Source organism: Brachyhypopomus gauderio, chromosome 2 (genome assembly GCF_052324685.1).
Source record: "Brachyhypopomus gauderio isolate BG-103 chromosome 2, BGAUD_0.2, whole genome shotgun sequence".
Classification (NCBI taxonomy): Eukaryota; Metazoa; Chordata; class Actinopteri; order Gymnotiformes; family Hypopomidae; genus Brachyhypopomus; species Brachyhypopomus gauderio.
In genome coordinates this window covers 36,795,452-36,814,770 of record NC_135212.1, presented here as the reverse complement: position 1 = coordinate 36,814,770, position 19,319 = coordinate 36,795,452, and the positions used below count along the sequence as shown (strand labels likewise).

The following is a 19,319-nucleotide window of genomic DNA, read 5'->3' as shown; positions in this document are numbered from 1 at the left end:
TCCCGGGCACAGGGCTCATACCGAGTGCGGATCAATACAAGCGAAAGTCATAACCATTGAATGAATTTTCAGTTTGCTTTTAAAAAGAAGATCCGGCAGCCTAAGACTTAACATCGATGTGATTGGCTAGAGATGGTGTCAATCAACTCCAACCCACCTACTGTTAGAACCCACCCTCTTTGACCCAGAGTCCGGAGGCAGTATTTGAGTGTGTGACCTGTCACCTGACCTTTGGTGTGGGGGAGAAGAGAGAGAAAGGGGGATGGGAGAGAAGAGGAGAAAACCCCCTTCACTCACTACGTTCATAAATAGGTGCCCATCTTTGAAACATGCGTTAGATTACCTTAAATTTACTTAAACACCAGGGTGATATAGAGACAAAATAGTAACTTCTAGTCCGTACACATATGGGAATTATATATTTATTCAAACGTTGAAAGTTTTTAATTGTTAAAAGGACATGATTCCTCGTGTACATGCGATTGATTTTCTACCAGTACATCTTTGTTGCCAGGGATGATAATGAAAACTATTTTGTGTAGCTTCGGCGGATCACCGTTATGTCGATTGAAATTGCTTTCCACACAATCAACAATCTGTAATCAGGAGAAAACAATATTTTATGAAAGTGATGATACATGTAGTGTAATACGATCTCACATGTTCATTTTTCCCCATTTAAAATTGTACACTGGGATGCAGATGTGTTCAGATCTTCAATCGGTACCATCACACATGACACATTAACACATGCAGCGTGGTCACTTTACACATAAACCACAAAAACATAGTATTTGCAAAAATGAGCAAGTAACCCAACCTGCCCCCACCGTGGCTAACCAATTTGTTTCAAGAAAAAACTTAAGTTTTCAGTTGTGTGGTATTCAGTTTGGAGTGAAGCGCCCTCGTCTGGATGAAACATGTATTTACTTCAGTAGCAAGATTCAAATCGGCTGTGAAGTTGTGCAGTCCCGTGACACAATGACGTGAACTAAATAATCCACAGACAATAAAAGGTAATGTCCACTGATTTTTATTTCGCATTTCCCTTTAAAATATGTTGCCATTAACACTGGCATTTGACCTGATTAAACCATTATGATTTATATTCCAGATTAAAGGTATATAATTTCTCACATAGTTGATTAAAGATTTTCTACTTTTTTACAAGTGCCAAAGCAGTTTGCTCCTCTGCCTGAAGGGTAAACATTAAACGGTTCTCTATCAACACCACCTCTAAACTTTAAGGATTTCACCTCATAATGCAGTGATTAGTGATTCAAGAAAGGTGAAGGCATTTAAAATTTAACAGTCAGAAAAAGCACTAAAGAAAGAATGTGCATATGATCACTATGACTTGTGTAAACATTTACCCATATCTGATAAACAGCAATGCTCATGATTCCTCTCAAAATCAAAACACGAAAACTAACTGAACCAACTGGCAAATACCAAGACACATTTAAGACTTTGTTACTTAAAAAAAGACCTTCAAAATAAAGACAAAAGTACAAAATTAGATAGAAAGAAAAGCTCAGAATTCAGACCTGGAGGTTTTTAAAGTGGGCCATCAGTAAATAAAATCAACGTAAACAATTTTAAAGTATGTATAAAGAATAAATTACCATAAAATATGAGGTTTGGGTGTCTTAAGTGACCCCTACCACCCTCCCCTGATACAGGGGGCACCCCCAAGAGAACCCCTCCCCTCTCCCACACTGACACACACCCTGCTCACATCGAAAGCCAGACTGGGACTCAGGAACCTGTATAAACCCTACAACTAGAGAAGATCTGAACCACGGCCGTGGTTTACAGGCTGTACAATCTCAGCAGACACTGTGTCCTCTTCACAATATGGATATAGAATGTACATCAAAACGTATACAAATGTGCAATATATAATGATTTTTGCCAAAAATACGTAAGGTATTTCTCTAGATATTTATTCATACATACATATTTATCTATACTTGATGTATACAAAAGCAAACTTAATTTATGTAAACTTCATAAACATAAAATCTCATGATACGAAGCTGTAAGTGATGATATCAATGTTGGTTCTTCCTCAAGGCGAGAGAAATCAGACTCGGGGCCACACTTTCTCGAGCGAGTTGAAGCCTTCAAGGTCCGCTTCAGCTCCGAGCGGCGGCTCTACAGCGCCCCTCGCCCGGATCGCCTGGCGGTACCGCTCGCTTCTCGGGCTACGACAGCCTGGTTCACCCTGGCTGGGATCACAGTGGGGCCATGGCCAGGCAGAGCCACACTTAGTCCACACCGTCAAAGCCCTGCGCGTTCTCAATCGCAATGTGTAGCTTCTCACGGAGCTCCTCAAATGACTCATACGGAGGCAGATCCAAACGGTTGAAGCTGAGAGGGGTATGGAAAGAGGGAGGGAGGGAGAGAGAGAGAGAGAGAGAGAGAGGCAGACAGAGGGAGAGAGAGAAAGGGAAAGGCAAACAAGACAAAGAGGAAAAAAGACCATTTGATCTTTGAGCCAATATAACAGACAAACACATCCAGACAGAGCTCACCACTCTGCCAGGCATGCTCAGGTGGGCAGGTATGCAGAGGTGTGTTCAGGTGGGTGGGTGTGTTCAGCTGGGGGGGGGGGGGGGGGGGGGGGGACTCACTCACCACGTGTGGGCTCTGGGCAGCTTGTCTGGGGTTCCCCACTGTTCAATGGTGAATAACTGCAGCCCATTGGACCCTGAACAGATGCGGAAATCACACAACATGAACAGGTTACACGCAAACATTTACACACACGTTATCTGTTTTCCAAGCCATTTGTTTAGATGCCACGTGAGTGCAGGCCACGTGAGTTTAAAGGGGTAGAACACGCAGCTCAGGGCTCCACTCCCCCAGCTGTTTAGCCCATCACACCTCTGATTTATATCTGGACCAAATGACCAAAAGTAGAGGGAGGGCACAACTGACCATAGAGCTCAGCGAAGCCGTTCATTGGCACACGGGACGTGCCCGTCACAAACTGCAGCAAACGGATTCGCTTCTCTGCATCCATTAGCAGAACAGTCTGGGAGAAAGAGAGGAGGACAAGATTATAAGATGGACCGAGTTAAAAACAATCACAGTTAACCAACAAACGCATGAATGTGTTTTGAAAATGAATATCTGAGCTAATTAACAATCACAGGATCACAGGACAGGACAGGCCCTGCTCACCTTCCAGAACCACTGGATAACGGGCTGGTTGGAGCTGTAGCCATTCTTGTACTTGGTGTTCTCTCTCCAGTCGTTCACGTCCACATCCCCCAAACCACACATGAGCAACTGGAAGAGAACGGGGAGAGACAGAAAGGGGGATGAGAGAGGGAGAGAGAGAGAGAGAAAGAGAGAGGAAAGAGGGTGAGCATACAGGTTCTGTGTACAGTTGTCACTGGACTCTTCACCCATGCTTACTCATCCAACACACAGTTCTCACCTCCAGCTCGTTCTCGTCAAAGATCTTAATGAGATCCTGCGGGATGAGCTCATAGAAGCCCTGCAGGGAAACAGAGACATGAGACAGTTCTGAGTCTCATACGAGACAGAGAGACACAGTTGTGAAGTTCATATGAGACAGAGACACACAGTTCCACACAAATTAGAGGGAGTTGTTTCTTTTAATCCAACAATTAGGATTACAACCTATTACATTACAGATTATATGAAACATTTACTATTTTGCTATTTTACAAGACTTTCCTTAACAGTCTGAAATGTGAGAAAAAACGACCCACAGGAAATGTGTAACAGATTCACAGTACAGTGGATGGTGTGTAGACCAGTGCTGTTTTAGGATATCAGAATCTGAATAGAATCAAACAACCAAAGTCAAAACAACACTCACACTCACAGAGAGAGAGAGAACACACAAAACCACGGACATTTTACCTCCTTGAAGGCACTCATCTGCCTTTGAATCCGGTTTACGAATCTCCACTGCATAACCAGGCTAGAAAACAGTCCAGGTCTCACATTAGAGTCATCGTAGCCATGCAACGTGAAAGATGCCCAAAACATGGCACAATATACTACAAACATATTTCATGGTGAAGACTGTGGTGTAAATGGTAGCGAGTGGTTGCTGTGCTACCATTTGAAAACCACCAAAAAAGAAGGTATATTAAGGAACATTCTGGTATATTATGGTATATTAAGGAACAGGTATATGATCAGAATGCATGCAATTCCTGCTGGGGCCACAGGGGGCAGAGCTTACTGGATGTACTCTTTCTTGTTGCTGTCATTCACAACAATGTCGGTGCCCCCTGGTTTCAGCTCGTGCTGGTGTGTCTAAGAGCAACCAGAGTTAAAAGGAGCATTAGCACAGATCAGTCTGATCAGCAAAGTGGTTTAAATTTATAGCAATCAAACTGATTTCAGATCTGTTAAGAGGGGAGCTCCATGATTCTGGGCTGCCCTTTTCACACATTGGATCAACTTTTCACAATTGGATCAACTGTTCCTGAATCTATCTTGACCTTGACCATCAGAAAGAAAATGCCAACACAGGTCTCAGTACAGTTCAGAGGTCAGCACCTGTCCGAAAAGCTCCTCGTCAATAGTGAACCGCAAGTCCAGGTCAGCAGGGTCATTCTCCAGGATCCACTTCAGAGAATTAAAATACTCACTGTCCTGGAATCACAGGCGCGCACGCGCACGCGCACACACACACACACACACACACACACACACACACACACACACACACACACACACACACACACACACACACTTCAGAAACTTTACTAAAGTGTTGTATAACAGTCACGTATCAGTGTGTGTTAGGTGTAGTGTGACCTGAAACATGCAACAGACCAAACGTTCCATAAGTAATATAATTACGTTAAATTTGGCTGATGCTGATTGGTTAGACAGCCACTTGTCACTTACCACAGATTCCATATCATGTAACGTGATTGGCTTCTGCAGCATCATTTTGTAGAATGGACGAATGAAGAAAGCTATGGGAAAAGCCAACAAAATAGGTACATAAGAAAACCATAAACAGGTGAACACCCGCCCATAGGCACCCACACCCAGCCAAGAACGCAGACACCTGCCCACAGTTGCCCACACGTACCATCCAGAAGCTTCCCATGGTACACGGCCATCCCCGCGACACGCCCGATGAACTTGAAGTAGGTGAGATGGTCTTCGTTGCAGAGGCCTGAGTTGGGGTTGATCTGAAGTGTGTAGTTATCCCTACCAGAACAACACACCCCGTCAAAACCCCCATCACCCCAAGATCAGACAGTTTCTCTAGGGCGGGGTGTCCACCCCTCCGGTACCACCCCTCCAAGGCCAATCAGGAACTGGGGGGTGAATGGAAGACGGCCCCTGCCCAGCTGTTACCCCATGTCCCCACAACTGGCCAATCACAAGGCCAGGCCAGTTATTTGAGACATGTAAAAAAATAACCTTAGTAAATAATAAAAGCTAAGCTAAAGTTAAGCTGAATTTCAACGAAACGCACTCAAATAGAAATCAATGGGACTGTTTAAACCACAATGTTACCTCTGCTGGATGGTTGTCTCACAGTTTAAATAACACTTGGCTTAAATGGGCTTCTCCACAGAGATTTTCCACTAGTAGTCCACAGCTAGGTTTTAGAAACCAGAAACTGTAAAACTATATCTGTAAAACTGCCCCAATTTCTGTAAAGCGACCCTGTGTCTGTAAAACTACACTACATATAAAAGGAAATTCATGACTTACGTAGCAGAGTACTCAAACAGCCCATAATAAGGGTTGAACATCTCCTTGGAAATGAGGAAGAACCACTCTCGGGCCACACCCCCATAGTCCAGCCCTTTTTCTCCTGCAAACTCCACCCAGAGGCGGGCCTTGAGGAGGTCTGGCCGTTTGACAGATGTGACACGGCGGTAGGAATCCTCTAGTACAGCATTTCTTCTCACTGACATCTCAAAACGATTCGGGATATCAGCCTAAAGAGGAGAGATATCATAACACAAAAAAGGAACATGACTTAAGAGACGTTAAATAACAAAACCAAGTAACGTTTAACATCTCTGAACAATAAAACCAAACAACACACACACACACACACACACACACACACACACACACACACACACACACACACACACACACACACACACACACACACACACACACAATCCAGCGGAAGGGGCCTTACTGGTTTTTTGAGCTTCTTGCGAAAGTACTCGTATTTCTGCTTGTAGTCTCTGGAGTAAGGCACCGCCTGGAAGAGACCAGCAGAGTCACACACCCAAGTCACACCCACACTCACAGCTCCACCACACCTGCCACACCCACAGCTCCACCACACCTGCCACACCCACAGCTCCCCCACACTTGCCACACTCACAGCTCCCCCACACCTGCCACACTCACAGCTCCCCCACACCTGCCACACCCACAGCTCCCCCACACCTGCCACACTCACAGCTCCCCCACACCCACCTGCCACACTCACAGCTCCCCCACACCTGCCACACTCACAGCTCCCCCACACCTGCCACACCCACAGCTCCCCCACACCTGCCACACCCACAGCTCCCCCACACCTGCCACACCCACACCCACAGCTCCCCCACACCTGCCACACTCACACCCACAGCTCCCCCACACCTGCCACACCCACACTCACAGCTCCCCCACACCTGCCACACCCACACCCACAGCTCCCCCACACCTGCCACACCCACACTCACAGCTCCCCCACACCTGCCACACCCACAGCTCCCCCACACCTGCCACACCCACACTCACAGCTCCCCCACACCTGCCACACCCACACCCACAGCTCCCCCACACCTGCCACACCCACACTCACAGCTCCCCCACACCTGCCACACCCACACTCACAGCTCCCCCACACCTGCCACACCCACACTCACAGCTCCCCCACACCTGCCACACCCACACTCACAGCTCCCCCACACCTGCCACACCCACACTCACAGCCCCCCCACACCTGCCACACCCACACCCACAGCTCCCCCACACCTGCCACACCCACAGCTCCACCACACCTGCCACACCCACAGCTCCCCCACACCTGCCACACCCACAGCTCCCCCACACCTGCCACACTCACAGCTCCCCCACACCTGCCACACCCACAGCTCCCCCACACCTGCCACACTCACAGCTCCCCCACACCTGCCACACCCACACTCACAGCTCCCCCACACCTGCCACACCCACAGCTCCCCCACACCTGCCACACCCACAGCTCCCCCACACCTGCCACACCCACACCCACAGCTCCCCCACACCTGCCACACCCACAGCTCCACCACACCTGCCACACCCACAGCTCCCCCACACCTGCCACACCCGAGTGCACCACCAGCTGCCTCCAGTCTTCAGTTGCATTAGACTACAGTGAGCTGTGCAGGTGTTGGAAGATCAAGGTCAGGAAATGTAGGGCATGTAGTGAGCGCAGATCCTTCTAGCCCAAAGTTCCTCATAGCCCCTGAGCCAATTTGCTTTTTTGGAAAACTACAAATCCCATAAGAGTTGTACTCACTGGTCCAGTAATGGCAGAGTTCTGTAGTCTGGGATCCTCCCACTGTGTAGTCTTGGTGTCTGTAGAAGAGCAGAACCAGCTCATCATACTGTCAAACTGTCCACTGATCAGTGTGTGTGTGTTCGTGCGCGCTTACTGTGATCAATGTAAAAAATTCTCCCATCACTGTGAACTCTCTCTTCCCAGCCAGGCTAAAGGACACACACACACACACACACACACACACACACACACACACACACACACACACACACACACACACACACACACACACACACAGGTAAATGTAATATCCTCCTTAATCTCGTAAATAGCTAAATAGCCCAAAACGATCTCTTTGCCCTTACCGGCAGCGGTCCTAGGTCATTAGGGTCAAGTGAAGGTCGTCTCCTCATGTGGGTGGGAATCTTCAGCCTGGGATCACCCTGCACAGACAAAGGAAACAGGGAGGCACAAACAGGAAGTGATGCTCCAAAGAAGAGATGAAAACATTTTTGTGATTGTTCCAGAGGTGTCAATTCCAGGTTCAGAAAGTAAAAGTCCTCACCAGGATTTTGCTGAGGCTTCCTGGATTGTGTTGATTCCACTAATTTTACCTGGATTGCACTAATTTGAAAATCTAGCAAGCTTGAGTAAAATCCTGGTGGACTTTTACTTTCTGAACCTGGAATTGACACCTCTGTATTGTTCCTGTCAATTCTTCCTGAAGAATTATTCCTTCGTCGACACACACACACACACACACACACACACACACACACACACACACACACACACACACACACACACACACACACACAAACACACACACACACACACACACACACACACACACACACACACACACACACACACACACACACACACACACACACACTCACCCAGGTTGTGGTCTTGGTGTTGTGGTCGATGAAAAATGGGCGACCGTTAGGCGCACTCCGAACCTCCCAGCCAGATGGCATACACCCAGCATACTCAAACGTGTGTGAGTGGTGTGGACCAGGTGAGGGGAGGGACCCGGGGGAGGGGAGGGGCCCAGGTGAGGGGAGGGGCCCGGGTGAGGGGAGGGACCCGGGTGAGGGGAGGGGCCCGGGGGAGGGGAGGGGCCCGGGGGAGGCGAGGCGTCTTGGGGAGGGGAGGGACCCAGGGGAGGGGAGGCGTCCAGGGGAGGGGAGGGGCCCGGGGGAGTGTAGGGGGGAGGAGTTCGGAGTAAGGAGAGGCGGCAGGCACACTGCGCTGCTCCCCGTTGCCGTAGCACCCGACTCTGTTGCCTGGATGAGCTGAAGAATAGAGAGTTTGAACAGCACTCACTGTTACCACAGCAACAACTACAACATTACCAAAGCAACAGTTAAAGAATCTACAGTGTGACCATAGCAATGACAGAACCAGCCACAGCATCATCTCCAGACATCCCTCCTAACACTGCGTACACACAGGCAGGTGTGTGTGTGTGTGTGTGTGTGTGTGTGTGTGTGTGTGTGTGTGTGTGTGTGTGTGTGTGGAGTACCTGAACTAGAGGCCGCGTCCAGGTGGTGGTCCTGCTGTTGTGGTTGATGTAATAAATCCGCCCCTTACTGTCCTGTTTCTCCTCCCAGCCTGGGGGCAGCCCCGGGGTAGTGGGTATCATCTGAGGGCAAAGGGGGGGGGGGGGGGGCTCGTAGATCCAGTGTGTCTGCAGTGTGTGTGCTGCAGTGTTGAACACGCGGAACATAACCACTGGACTGGGAGGTGATCTGAAGGAGGGGGAGGGGCAGGACTCACCACAGGATGGACGGGATGCTCCTCCACCGTCATCATCTGGACACTTCCTCTCCGACTACCGTGACCCTGTGGCTAAAACACCCCCACCCACACACACAGACCCCCCCCCACCCACACACACACACACACACACACACACACACAGACCCCCCCCCACCCCACACACACACACAGACCCCCCCCCACCCACACACACACACACACACACACAGACCCCCCCCCCCCCACCCACACACACACACAGACCCCCACCCACACACACACAGACACATCATTTAGGAAGGGAGTTGCAGCAGACTGGAAGGAATGTGGTGTGTATGCAACTGTGGTGTGTTTGCGACTGTGGTGTGTATGTGCGTGAGTGTGTATGCGACTGTGGTGTGTATGTGCGTGAGTGTGTATGCGACTGTGGTGTGTATGTGCGCGAGTGTGTATGCGACTGTGGTGTGTATGTGCGTGAGTGTAAGGCGTCACCGTGAGAGAGGATCGTCTGTCAGTGCTGGTCTGGAGTCTACTGAAGTCCTCACAGAAGGAGGTGTGCTCCAGAGGAGAGTGTGGCGGGGGCGGGGTCTGGTTGTGACTGCTGAACACAGTGCTGTCATCCTCAGTGATGATCTCCCAGCTCTACAAGACACACGCACGCACACGCCCGCATAATCTTCAGTAGAGGAGATGAGTGTAAAGAGTGTTTGTGACATCAAGATGTTAAACTGCCTACAACACTGCAGCTTCAGTGTGTCCACTTAGACTGCTTTAAAAAGAAATAAAGACCTGAATATTTAGTAAAGGACCTGAATATGTTCACTTGGTTTGATCCCTTGGCTTTGTGTGCTAAGACAAAACCATCATATCAACCAGAGAGACCTGTTTGTGAAGAGAGATCTGTCTGTAAAGGGAGACCTCTCTGTAAAGAGAGACCAGCCCACAGACAGAAGCCTGTCTGAGGAGATGAAGACACAGAGAAACTACAATAAACACCACGACAAGCACAATGAAGGGGAACAGGAGCAGAAATAGGGTAGTCATGGCAACGGGCTGTTAAGGGCAGTGGATCACCAGGCTTGATGTCACCAAAAATTAAACGTGTGTTATTATTATTATGAAGCGCATGTGGTACTTTGTGCTTGTGTGTGGTATTATGTGCGTGGCATTGTATGGTATTGTGTGGTGTTGTGGGTGGTATGCTGTGTGTTATTGTGTGTGTTATTGTGTGGTATGTGGTATGCTGTGTGGTATTATGAGTGGTAGTGTGTAACAGCATTCTAGATAAGAACTTGCAGCAAACATAAAAGAACTGGTCGTGTTCCAATGCTTTGAAAGGAGACTGTGTGTGTGTGTGTGTGTGTGTGTGTGTGTGTGTGTGTGTGTGTGTGTGTGTGTGTGTGTGTGTACCTCAGGAGACTCCCTTTGGTCATTGGTTTCTGCGTGTTCGGAGATCTGTCTGCGTGTGAGGAAGGCGTGCCGTGTCAGGGCGCCCTGGCCCTGCTCTGGCTCTCTCTCCACATCCCTGACACACATTCATTTCTGTGTTTAAGAACAGGCTTGACATACGTCACCCTAATGGGCATTGTACAGTAACATGTAACACTTAAAGACAGGCTTATTCCATGTAAAGACATTTCACCACTAGGGGGCAGGCTTACACCACAAACACTGAATATAGGGAGCTTCTCAGAATGAGGTTGTGAGAGCAGGAGCACAACACTGACACATCCAGCAGGTGCGCATGCACTCTGAGGCACTACACAACACACTTAATAACACACGTGTGTTACAATGGCTAAATGAATACTGGCGCATGTCTGTGAGGCTTGGCTGACATTACTGGATAGTGGGTCTGGACCACTGGGTGGTGCGGTTCTCGTGGTTGACGTAGTACGTCCGCCCAAGGTTGTCCTGCCTCTCCTCCCAGCCAGGGGGCAGCACAGGCAGCTGGTGCGGCTGGAGCAGCGGCCCACATATCTCCTGAGTCTCCAGGAACTCCCAGCCAGGCTGAGAAACAAAAAACACCACTTGATGGCAAACCCACTGAGCCCTACTGCAGTCTCTCTAAACGGACTTCCAGTCTCCTTCACCCTCTACACCATCAGCCTCTACACCCACACCCTCATAACTCTTACGTCCAGTTCTTCAGTCTGCTCCTCTCCTGAGTCACCAGCCTTCGGCAGGTACGTCATCTTCAGTCGCAGGTGACCTTTGACCCTCGACTTGTGACTACATAAAACAGACAGATGAATAAACAAATGAACATTTATTTTTCAGTTAAAGATTATTACCTCAAAAGCAGAGCATGTTTCTATTGTGTGCTCTTCTGAATAGTCATAAAAGGAAATGAAGATATGGACAATAAAAACATCTCCAACAGCAGCTGTTTCTAAGTGGAACTGTTTCTTTGTGAAAGCTTTCAGACCTTCTGGGGTGCAATAGGAAGTCTTTGAAGGTGTATGGCCTCTCGGTGCCCAGAGCCTCTGTCTGAAACAGCAGAACACCACCACCACCACCAGCACCACCCGTTACATCAGCATGCTTCCATATACACACACACACACACACACACACACACACACACACACACACACACACACACACACACACACACCTCCAACTCTTTACAAACTCGTGAGCGTCGTGAAGACTGGGTGCTGTGTGTGCATTTCTGACCATGTTGATAATGATCACCACAGGTGTGATGGAAGGTGTGATTTACACAACAGCACCTGGCATCGTAAAACTGGCCAAAATAAGGGCTTCAGCATTCACCTGCAGAAACTCTTCAACACTACACAACATCTGCTGAAAGGCTGGGGCAGCGGAATGAGGTCTGGGGCAGCGGAATGAGGTCTGGGGCAGCGGAATGAGGTCTGGGGCAGCGGAATGAGGTCTGGGGCAGCGGAATGAGGTCTGGGGTAGCGGAAGGAGGTCTGGGGTAGCGGAAGGAGGTCTGGGGTAGTGGAATGAGGTCTGGGGCAGCGGAATGAGGTCTGGGGCAGGTGTCTCAAGTATAAATCCCCAGCAGTAATGATGGGAAGTTCAACAACAAGAAAATCTCGAAAACATGAATATGGAAAATTCAGTGTGCATACACACACACACACACACACACACACACACACACACACACACACACACACACACACGTATGCATACATGCACACACACGCACCCAAACACGCGCACACACACATGTGCACTCATACACACACATTTGCACACATACGAGAGAGAATTGCTGAAGTAGCACTAACTCACTGGTATTTGGTGCAGAGGAACATCCACCTGCCCCAGGAAGTCATCCCGCGTCTGAAGAGAGAGATTGTGTGATTGAGAAGATTTAAAAAAGCAAATAAATTACCTTCTTGCCAAAAAGGCGCTCCCCCTTCCTGGAACGGCTATGCTAATCATGGTGGTTCTCGTGTGGTTCTCGCTTGAGCTGTCCATGCAGGTGTCCACCCTGATTTACCCTCTGTTCCGCGAACCACTGAAGCTACCATGGTAGAAACACTAAACAATTCACCTGCTTTGGCAGCCAGGGTTCACATACTGTTGTTTCATATGCCAACACGTGCCTGGCGCTCAGAGCACACGCCACTGGAGAGAGGGGGGGGGGGGGGGGGGGGGGGCAGACGGGCCGCCGTCACCTGTGTTTGTGTCAACACAAGCTGTGGCCATGGAGGTGATGCTGGAGTGATACGGCCGAAGGGGCGGGGCTTGTTCTCAGAACAAACGGAGCTGCTGCCGTTAGGGGGATGAGGGCATGGACGCACCTGTGAGCGCACCTGTGAGCGCACCTGTGAGCGCACCTGTGAGCGCACCTGTGAGCGCACCATCCAAACAAACCTCACTAAACAAACCCAGAGAAGGCACACTGAAAATACAATACACAGTATTGATTTAATGGGCTTGTATCTTGAAGGCACAATAATGACCTTTTCCAAAGGCTACAAAATACTTTGTTTCGAGTGTGAATTAGAATGTGAACAGGATTATTAGAACATAGTTCTAGAACTGTTTTGTGTATATACAGGAGGTCCTTGGGTTACGTCAGTCCAGAGTTACGATGTTTCGTGGTTACGACACATCTCCCATTTACTGTATAAAGCCTTGTTGCAACTTAAGTGGTTTTGCGTCGTAAACATCGTAATGCGAACTTTTTATTACTGTTTATTATTCCGGTTTCATTATTAAATGTATTTTATATGTGTTTTTTGATAATTACTGTGTTAGGATAGGTGGTAGGATAGGATAAGTGTTTACAGTATGTTATTCACGTACAGTAAAGCACTTTGTAAGTCGCTCTGGATAAGAGCGTCTGCTAAATGCCGTAAATGTAAATGTACAGTATGTACGTATGTTACAACTTCCACCGAAAATCGATTTATGATGCAATGTAGGAACGGATCGATGTAAGTCAAGGGCGCCTTGTATATGGAAGTGCAAACTGGGAACTGTACAAGGCCCAGGTACGCTGATCCAAACCCACAGGAGAAAGCCTGCTGAGTAACACTAAATTCACATTTTAGTACTCAAGATGCCTCCCAGCTATGGCAGTACTGACTCTCAACTCCTCCGTGCACACTGCGGACGTCTAGAATCAGAATCACTGAATGACTGAGACTTGAGGCTATAAATATTTATTTTTTAATGACGTGACCAAACATCAGATATTCGGACACAGGTAGGATCAACACACAAATCATCTCGTTGCTACGACCATGAAACTGCTTATTTCTGATGCCTTTGTCATGGTTTGCCACTCAGACAGATCCCTTAGCATAGCAAAGAAAATCAAAAGTGAACTACAAACAAAATGCACGTCCTTGTCGCTCACAACAGCTATATCGTTATATCTTTATATCGTTATCTCGGAACCTTTCAGGGCAGCTGGACAACAGCAGTGGAAAAGCATGGTGTAATTATCCAGAGCGTTTCAGCCCGGCTTACGGCAGTTAGCGAGAGAGGAAAACTTAGAGGCATGCCAAAGCTTTGAAGCTCAAACGCTCTGCACGGTTCGGCACAGAGGGGAACTGCCACTGTCCAGGATCAGACGATCCTCTGATCTCGCTGGTGATGGTGGCTGATGGTTGAAAACCATCCCCCCAGCTCCATCCCCCCAGCTCCAGCCCCATCCCCCCATCCCCCCAGCCCCATCCCCCCAGCTCCAGCCCCATCCCCCCATCCCCCCAGCCCCATCCCCCCAGCTCCAGCCCCATCCCCCCATCCCCCCAGCTCCATCCCCCCAGCTCCAGCCCCATCCCCCCATCCCCCCAGCCCCATCCCCCCAGCTCCAGCCCCATCCCCCCAGCTCCATCCCCCCAGCTCCAGCCCCATCCCCCCAGCCCCATCCCCCCAGCTCCAGCCCCATCCCCCCAGCCCCATCCCCCCAGCTCCAGCCCCATCCCCCCAGGTCCATCCCCCCAGCTCCATCCCCCCAGCCCCATCCCCCCAGCTCCAGCCCCATCCCCCCAGCTCCATCCCCCCAGCTCCAGCCCCATCCCCCCAGCTCCATCCCCCCAGCTCCAGCCCCATCCCCCCACCCCCATCCCCCATCCCCCCAGGTCCAGCCCCATCCCCCCAGCTCCATCCCCCCAGCTCCAGCCCCATCCCCCCAGCCCCATCCCCCATCCCCCCAGCTCCAGCCCCATCCCCCCAGCTCCAGCCCCCCCAGCTCCATCCCCCCAGCCCCATCCCCCCAGCCCCATCCCCCCAGCCCCATCCCCCCAGCTCCATCCCTCCAGTCCAGCACAATGTCTTAGCACAGACTCTTACCTGGAGCACAGAGTGTCTGGGTCAGGTGGGGGATGGGGGCCGTTTATAGATCGTCAACCTTCTGCACCTCAGCAAAGAGCCCTTACACACAGATTTACGTTTTCTCTTGTTGTACGATATAACAGACTGTTAAAAAGGTGCCGGAGTTCTCTTTGGGTAAACCTTCTGAGATTCTGAGACTTTTTTAATGTTTTAACTCAACAGTGCACATCAGCAGGAGTGTATTGATGACATGCGAGTTACAAACAGACTTCCTGAGAGACATCCAAAGAGAAAACCCAAACTCAAATGAAAACAACCACAGGATGCACAGTTCTGAGTCGTCCCCCCCCCCCACACACACACACACTTCTACAGCACACAGCTCTCCTCACTGAACACACACATCCTTCCTCCTACAGTAACACAGCTGCCGTCCTGACTTCACACAGGTCCACGACAGTTGAACACACACACACACACACACACACACACACACACACAATTGACACTACAATATACAAAACTGAGAATGATTTTGATTTGGTTGATACTTCGGTAGCTGAATTTTAATCCCATTTAATCCAATTTAACCCCATACTTGGACTCTACACTTCCTTACACAGACATGTTCACAGCCAGGGTTCAGTTCAAATGCCAACATGTCACAATTGTATGGTCTTTTTTTATTTTATAATATACTACCCCTCTCCTCCAAAATGAGTTTTGTTCTTTGCATACAACCCCTAGCCCTGTCTACAGACATAAGCTCCGAAAGGCAGTCTCACATGGTTGTCCCGAGTACGCTGGCACCCCGAGCCACTGCTTTTAGCTTGCAGAACACACGGAGAGGCCTGACACACACACACACACACACACACACACACACACACGGTAAGAGGAGACGAATGTCTAAATGAAAGACTCTGAGCACAGAGGCGGCAGCAGGAACTCAACACGTCCACGGTGCCAACCGGATCTCAACAGCAGGGTAAAACCAGCAAGAGAGAGAGAGAGAGAAAGAGAGAGAAAGAAAGAGAGATCTAGAGGGAGAGAGAGAGAGAGATCTAGAGGGAGAGAGAGATTGAAAAAAGACAGATAAGAGAAAGCCTGAAGGGAACAGGATTCCTGTGAAACACCCCCCCCAAGCACTGGCGTCTCTATAAACTGTGCAGGGTCCTGGGAGGGTTAAACTGTGCAGGGTCCTGGGTGTTGCGGGTGCAGGGGGGGCAGACAATCTGGAGACAGGCGGACTATTTCTGACCCTTCACACGTACAGGCCAGTGCACGGCCGTGCGCGCCTGCCTGCTATAATTAGCTCCAAGGTAAATAGTTAAACAGCTAAGTGCTAGCAGAATAAAGACAAGTGAGTGTCCAGCCCTCTCCGGCACACACAAACACACACACACACACACACACACACACACACACACACACACACACACACACACACACACACACACACACACACACACACACACACACACACACACTAATGAGGGCTGAGGAGAAGTTTTGCTTGATATGTTTTTTAGAGTGTGAGAGTCAGAGCTCCCGAGAGCGGAGGCTGTTCTGGCCGGCAGCAGGGAAACCCGACTCGTCTAAATGTTTGTTCACATGGGCTTGTTAAGCTGCGTGGCACTGGCCCGTGTCTGTGCCAGACGGTAAATACTGAACTTAGCATTGGCTGCCGTAGCAGAGGTTCTGTAGCAGCAGTGCCTGTCAGATCTCATGGGTTACTGCCTTGAAAACAAGCTCATTCTCCATTTAAGTTCATTTAAAGTGTCTAGAGTTAGTACATTAGTATTTGTAAAGAGGTACTAGAGTTAGTACGTTAGTATTTATATAGAGGTACTATAGACTAGAAAGCGTCTTCCTTTCACTTTCTAGTCTCTAGTAGCTCTGTACAAATACTAACGTACTCACTCTAGTACCACTATACAAATACTAACGTACTAAGTCTAGTACCTCTATACAAACTGATTTTGTTCTCAGAGAACTTCAAACTAAGTAACTGAGTCTCTCTCTGTGTAAACAGACGAAGCGATCAGTTTGCAGGAGTGGTGTGTTCTAGTGCACACTCATCCGTCCAGGAACACACACTCATAGGCACACAAACCACACCACAAAGAACTAGAACAGTGGGCAACTGGAAAAGAACGGTGACAAACTGGGAAAGGACAAAAACTCTGGGCTTGTCCACAGTGAATTAGAAACTGGTTGTTAACATGTTCTCTAACCTGATCTGTTTCTCTAGTCGTCACGTCTCCTCACCTTCACTCTAAACTAAATCCCCTTCACTTTCATTTCTTTGAAGTTAAACTGAGAACTTCACACGTTTCCCTCACCCCACCAAGGATGCTTACTGTGGCGGTTTGTGCAGAGCAGGTGAGACTCTTCTCGCTGGAGCAGGTGTCTTTCAGAGAGTCCTGCTTCACCTTTGTGGAGTTGCCCCGACACACGTGTATGTGCACGTGTGCCGTTCCATTCACGGAACTGAGGACTGTGGTGTTGGCCATGTGACACGTGGCCCCGCTGGAGCGAGGCACCTCCAGGGAAACGCTCCTCTGCAGACGCCGTCCTCCCACGTCCCGCACCGGGTCCCGCGAGCCCAGAGTCGGGTAGGTGTGGTGGCGCGTGTCCGCTGGCCGTGATGGAGGCGGAGCGTGGGAGGCGGGTGGGCGGGGCAGCCGGGGCTGGCGGGGCTCCTCGGGGGCGTGACCGTCGGCCGTCGACCTGGCCGCACTTCCTTTCCCGGGAGGAAGTGGCGGCTGGTGCGCCGTCACACCGGAGCGCCTCTCCGTTCGGCCCGACCCGCCGGCGGTCTCTGTGGAGACGGTGAAGTGCAGGACCGGTCTGGCATCGCGGTGATCTGCGGCCGGACCGCCGGTCTTGGAGAGACGCAGGCCGTTGACCGCCGAGGCAACGGGCGCCTTGGGATGGGCGTGGTCCTGAGCCGCCTCCCACGCGGACAGCTGCAGCTGGTGCGAGGTTTGGAAGGGCCCTCTGGCGGAGGGGGCGGGGTTGGGAAGGAGGGGCGGGGCCGTGGGGCTGACGGGCGAAGCGGGTGGTGTGCTGCAGGGGCTGTGCGGAAACACCACCAGTGAGGTGCAACGGCGTAGCGGAGCTCTGGCCCCGCCCCGTCCGGCCCCGCCCTGCCCCGACCCGCTCCGGCCCGTCACGTCCTGCTCCAGCACTCCGCTGCCGCCACTGCAGTAACCCACGTCGCTGGCGGCGCTGCTACAGCAGGAGCCTCCGTCCGAGGCCCCGCCCACAACGGCCTCGCACGCACCCGACTCTTCGGGCTCCTCGGGCTCCTCGCCCGGCCGGCCGCAGGGCCGCAGGGCGATGTGCAGCGTGCTCTTGCGGCTCCCTCCGCCCCCGCCGGTGTGGCGCTGCAGGCTGCCGTAGTCGGGCGACAGGGGCGACAGGGCCGGCTGCCCCGGGGTCACCTTCATGGTGAAGGCGTGGAGGGGGCCGTCAGCCGGGCCCGGTCCGTCCTCCGCGCTGTAGCTGCACGGGTCAGTGTTGCTCCTCCTCGCCGCAAAATGCAGGCGCAGACGGCGAGCCATCCCAGCTCTCTAATCCCAGCTCTCTAATCCCACAACGAGTTGAGGGGAAAACCAGACATGACGGGAAGAACAAATCAGAAGCAGAAGAGAAAGGCAGCGGTCGGTGGAGGCCCAGCGAAGCGTCTGGTCCGGGTCCCGGGCCGCGATCACACTCGTTAGCGCCTGCACATGGCTGAAATAGCTCCCGGGACACACTGCATTCCCATCATGGCTCCTCTGACACTAATGGCCACCACAAGTCAAATGTGGCGTGAAGACTGGTCTACTGCGCAGCGCCGTCTGACACACACCGCCCGCTGGTCTTCCTCTTTAAGGAGCTGGACTTAACTCCGGCGTTGAGTTTCCCACAGGCGACCTCGGCGGGTGGGCAGGACTTCTGCGGTGAAAGCCCTCCCTCCTGCAGCTCGGCAGGGCGGACCTGGGGCCATTTTTGACAGCAGAGGCGGAGCACTGAGAGTGGAGCCCCGCCCACTCCCCCACACCCTTCCTGAGAGCCCAGCCCCCGGTCGCCCCAACACAAGAACAAGTGTGCTGAGCGCCGGGTCTGCCACGGCTCCTCTCTGCCGGCCCGCTCCAGCGCTCCCCTCTGCAGCACCACGGTTCTGATCGCTCCCGCGCAGCTGCTGCCCTGCTAATAGTTTTCTTCTCCTCCGTTTAACTACTAGGGTAGAATTACAGGAAACCAGGAGGAATGGGGGAATGGGATTCAG

The 19,319-nt window shown here is 51.0% G+C and overlaps 1 protein-coding gene across 3 annotated transcripts; it reads right to left on the bottom strand.

Annotated features, from left to right (window-relative positions):
• Window positions 1-1,017: 1,017 nt before the first annotated feature.
• On the bottom strand, window positions 1,018-19,056 carry LOC143501866 (E3 ubiquitin-protein ligase NEDD4-like). Of its 3 annotated transcripts, none has more exons than XM_076995036.1 (25): window positions 17,404-19,056; window positions 12,542-12,592; window positions 11,703-11,818; window positions 11,413-11,506; window positions 11,118-11,284; window positions 10,685-10,799; window positions 9,767-9,916; window positions 9,293-9,358; window positions 9,039-9,158; window positions 8,410-8,808; window positions 7,876-7,953; window positions 7,665-7,719; window positions 7,529-7,587; window positions 6,170-6,235; window positions 5,728-5,957; window positions 5,093-5,214; window positions 4,903-4,973; window positions 4,549-4,644; window positions 4,229-4,302; window positions 3,901-3,961; window positions 3,449-3,508; window positions 3,190-3,297; window positions 2,944-3,040; window positions 2,641-2,713; window positions 1,018-2,373 (listed from the first exon to the last, which is right to left on the bottom strand). In XM_076995036.1, the coding sequence occupies exons 1-25, from the start codon at window positions 18,607-18,609 to the stop codon at window positions 2,271-2,273; spliced, it is 3,837 nt and encodes a 1,278-aa protein (XP_076851151.1). In that variant the 5' UTR covers window positions 18,610-19,056; the 3' UTR covers window positions 1,018-2,270. The 3 variants fall into 3 exon arrangements, with proteins under 3 accessions (XP_076851151.1, XP_076851150.1, XP_076851157.1); XM_076995035.1 differs by having other exon boundaries at window positions 9,293-9,364; window positions 17,404-19,054; XM_076995042.1 differs by having other exon boundaries at window positions 9,293-9,364; window positions 11,703-11,764; window positions 17,404-19,053.
• Between the last annotated feature and the right edge of the window lie 263 nt (window positions 19,057-19,319).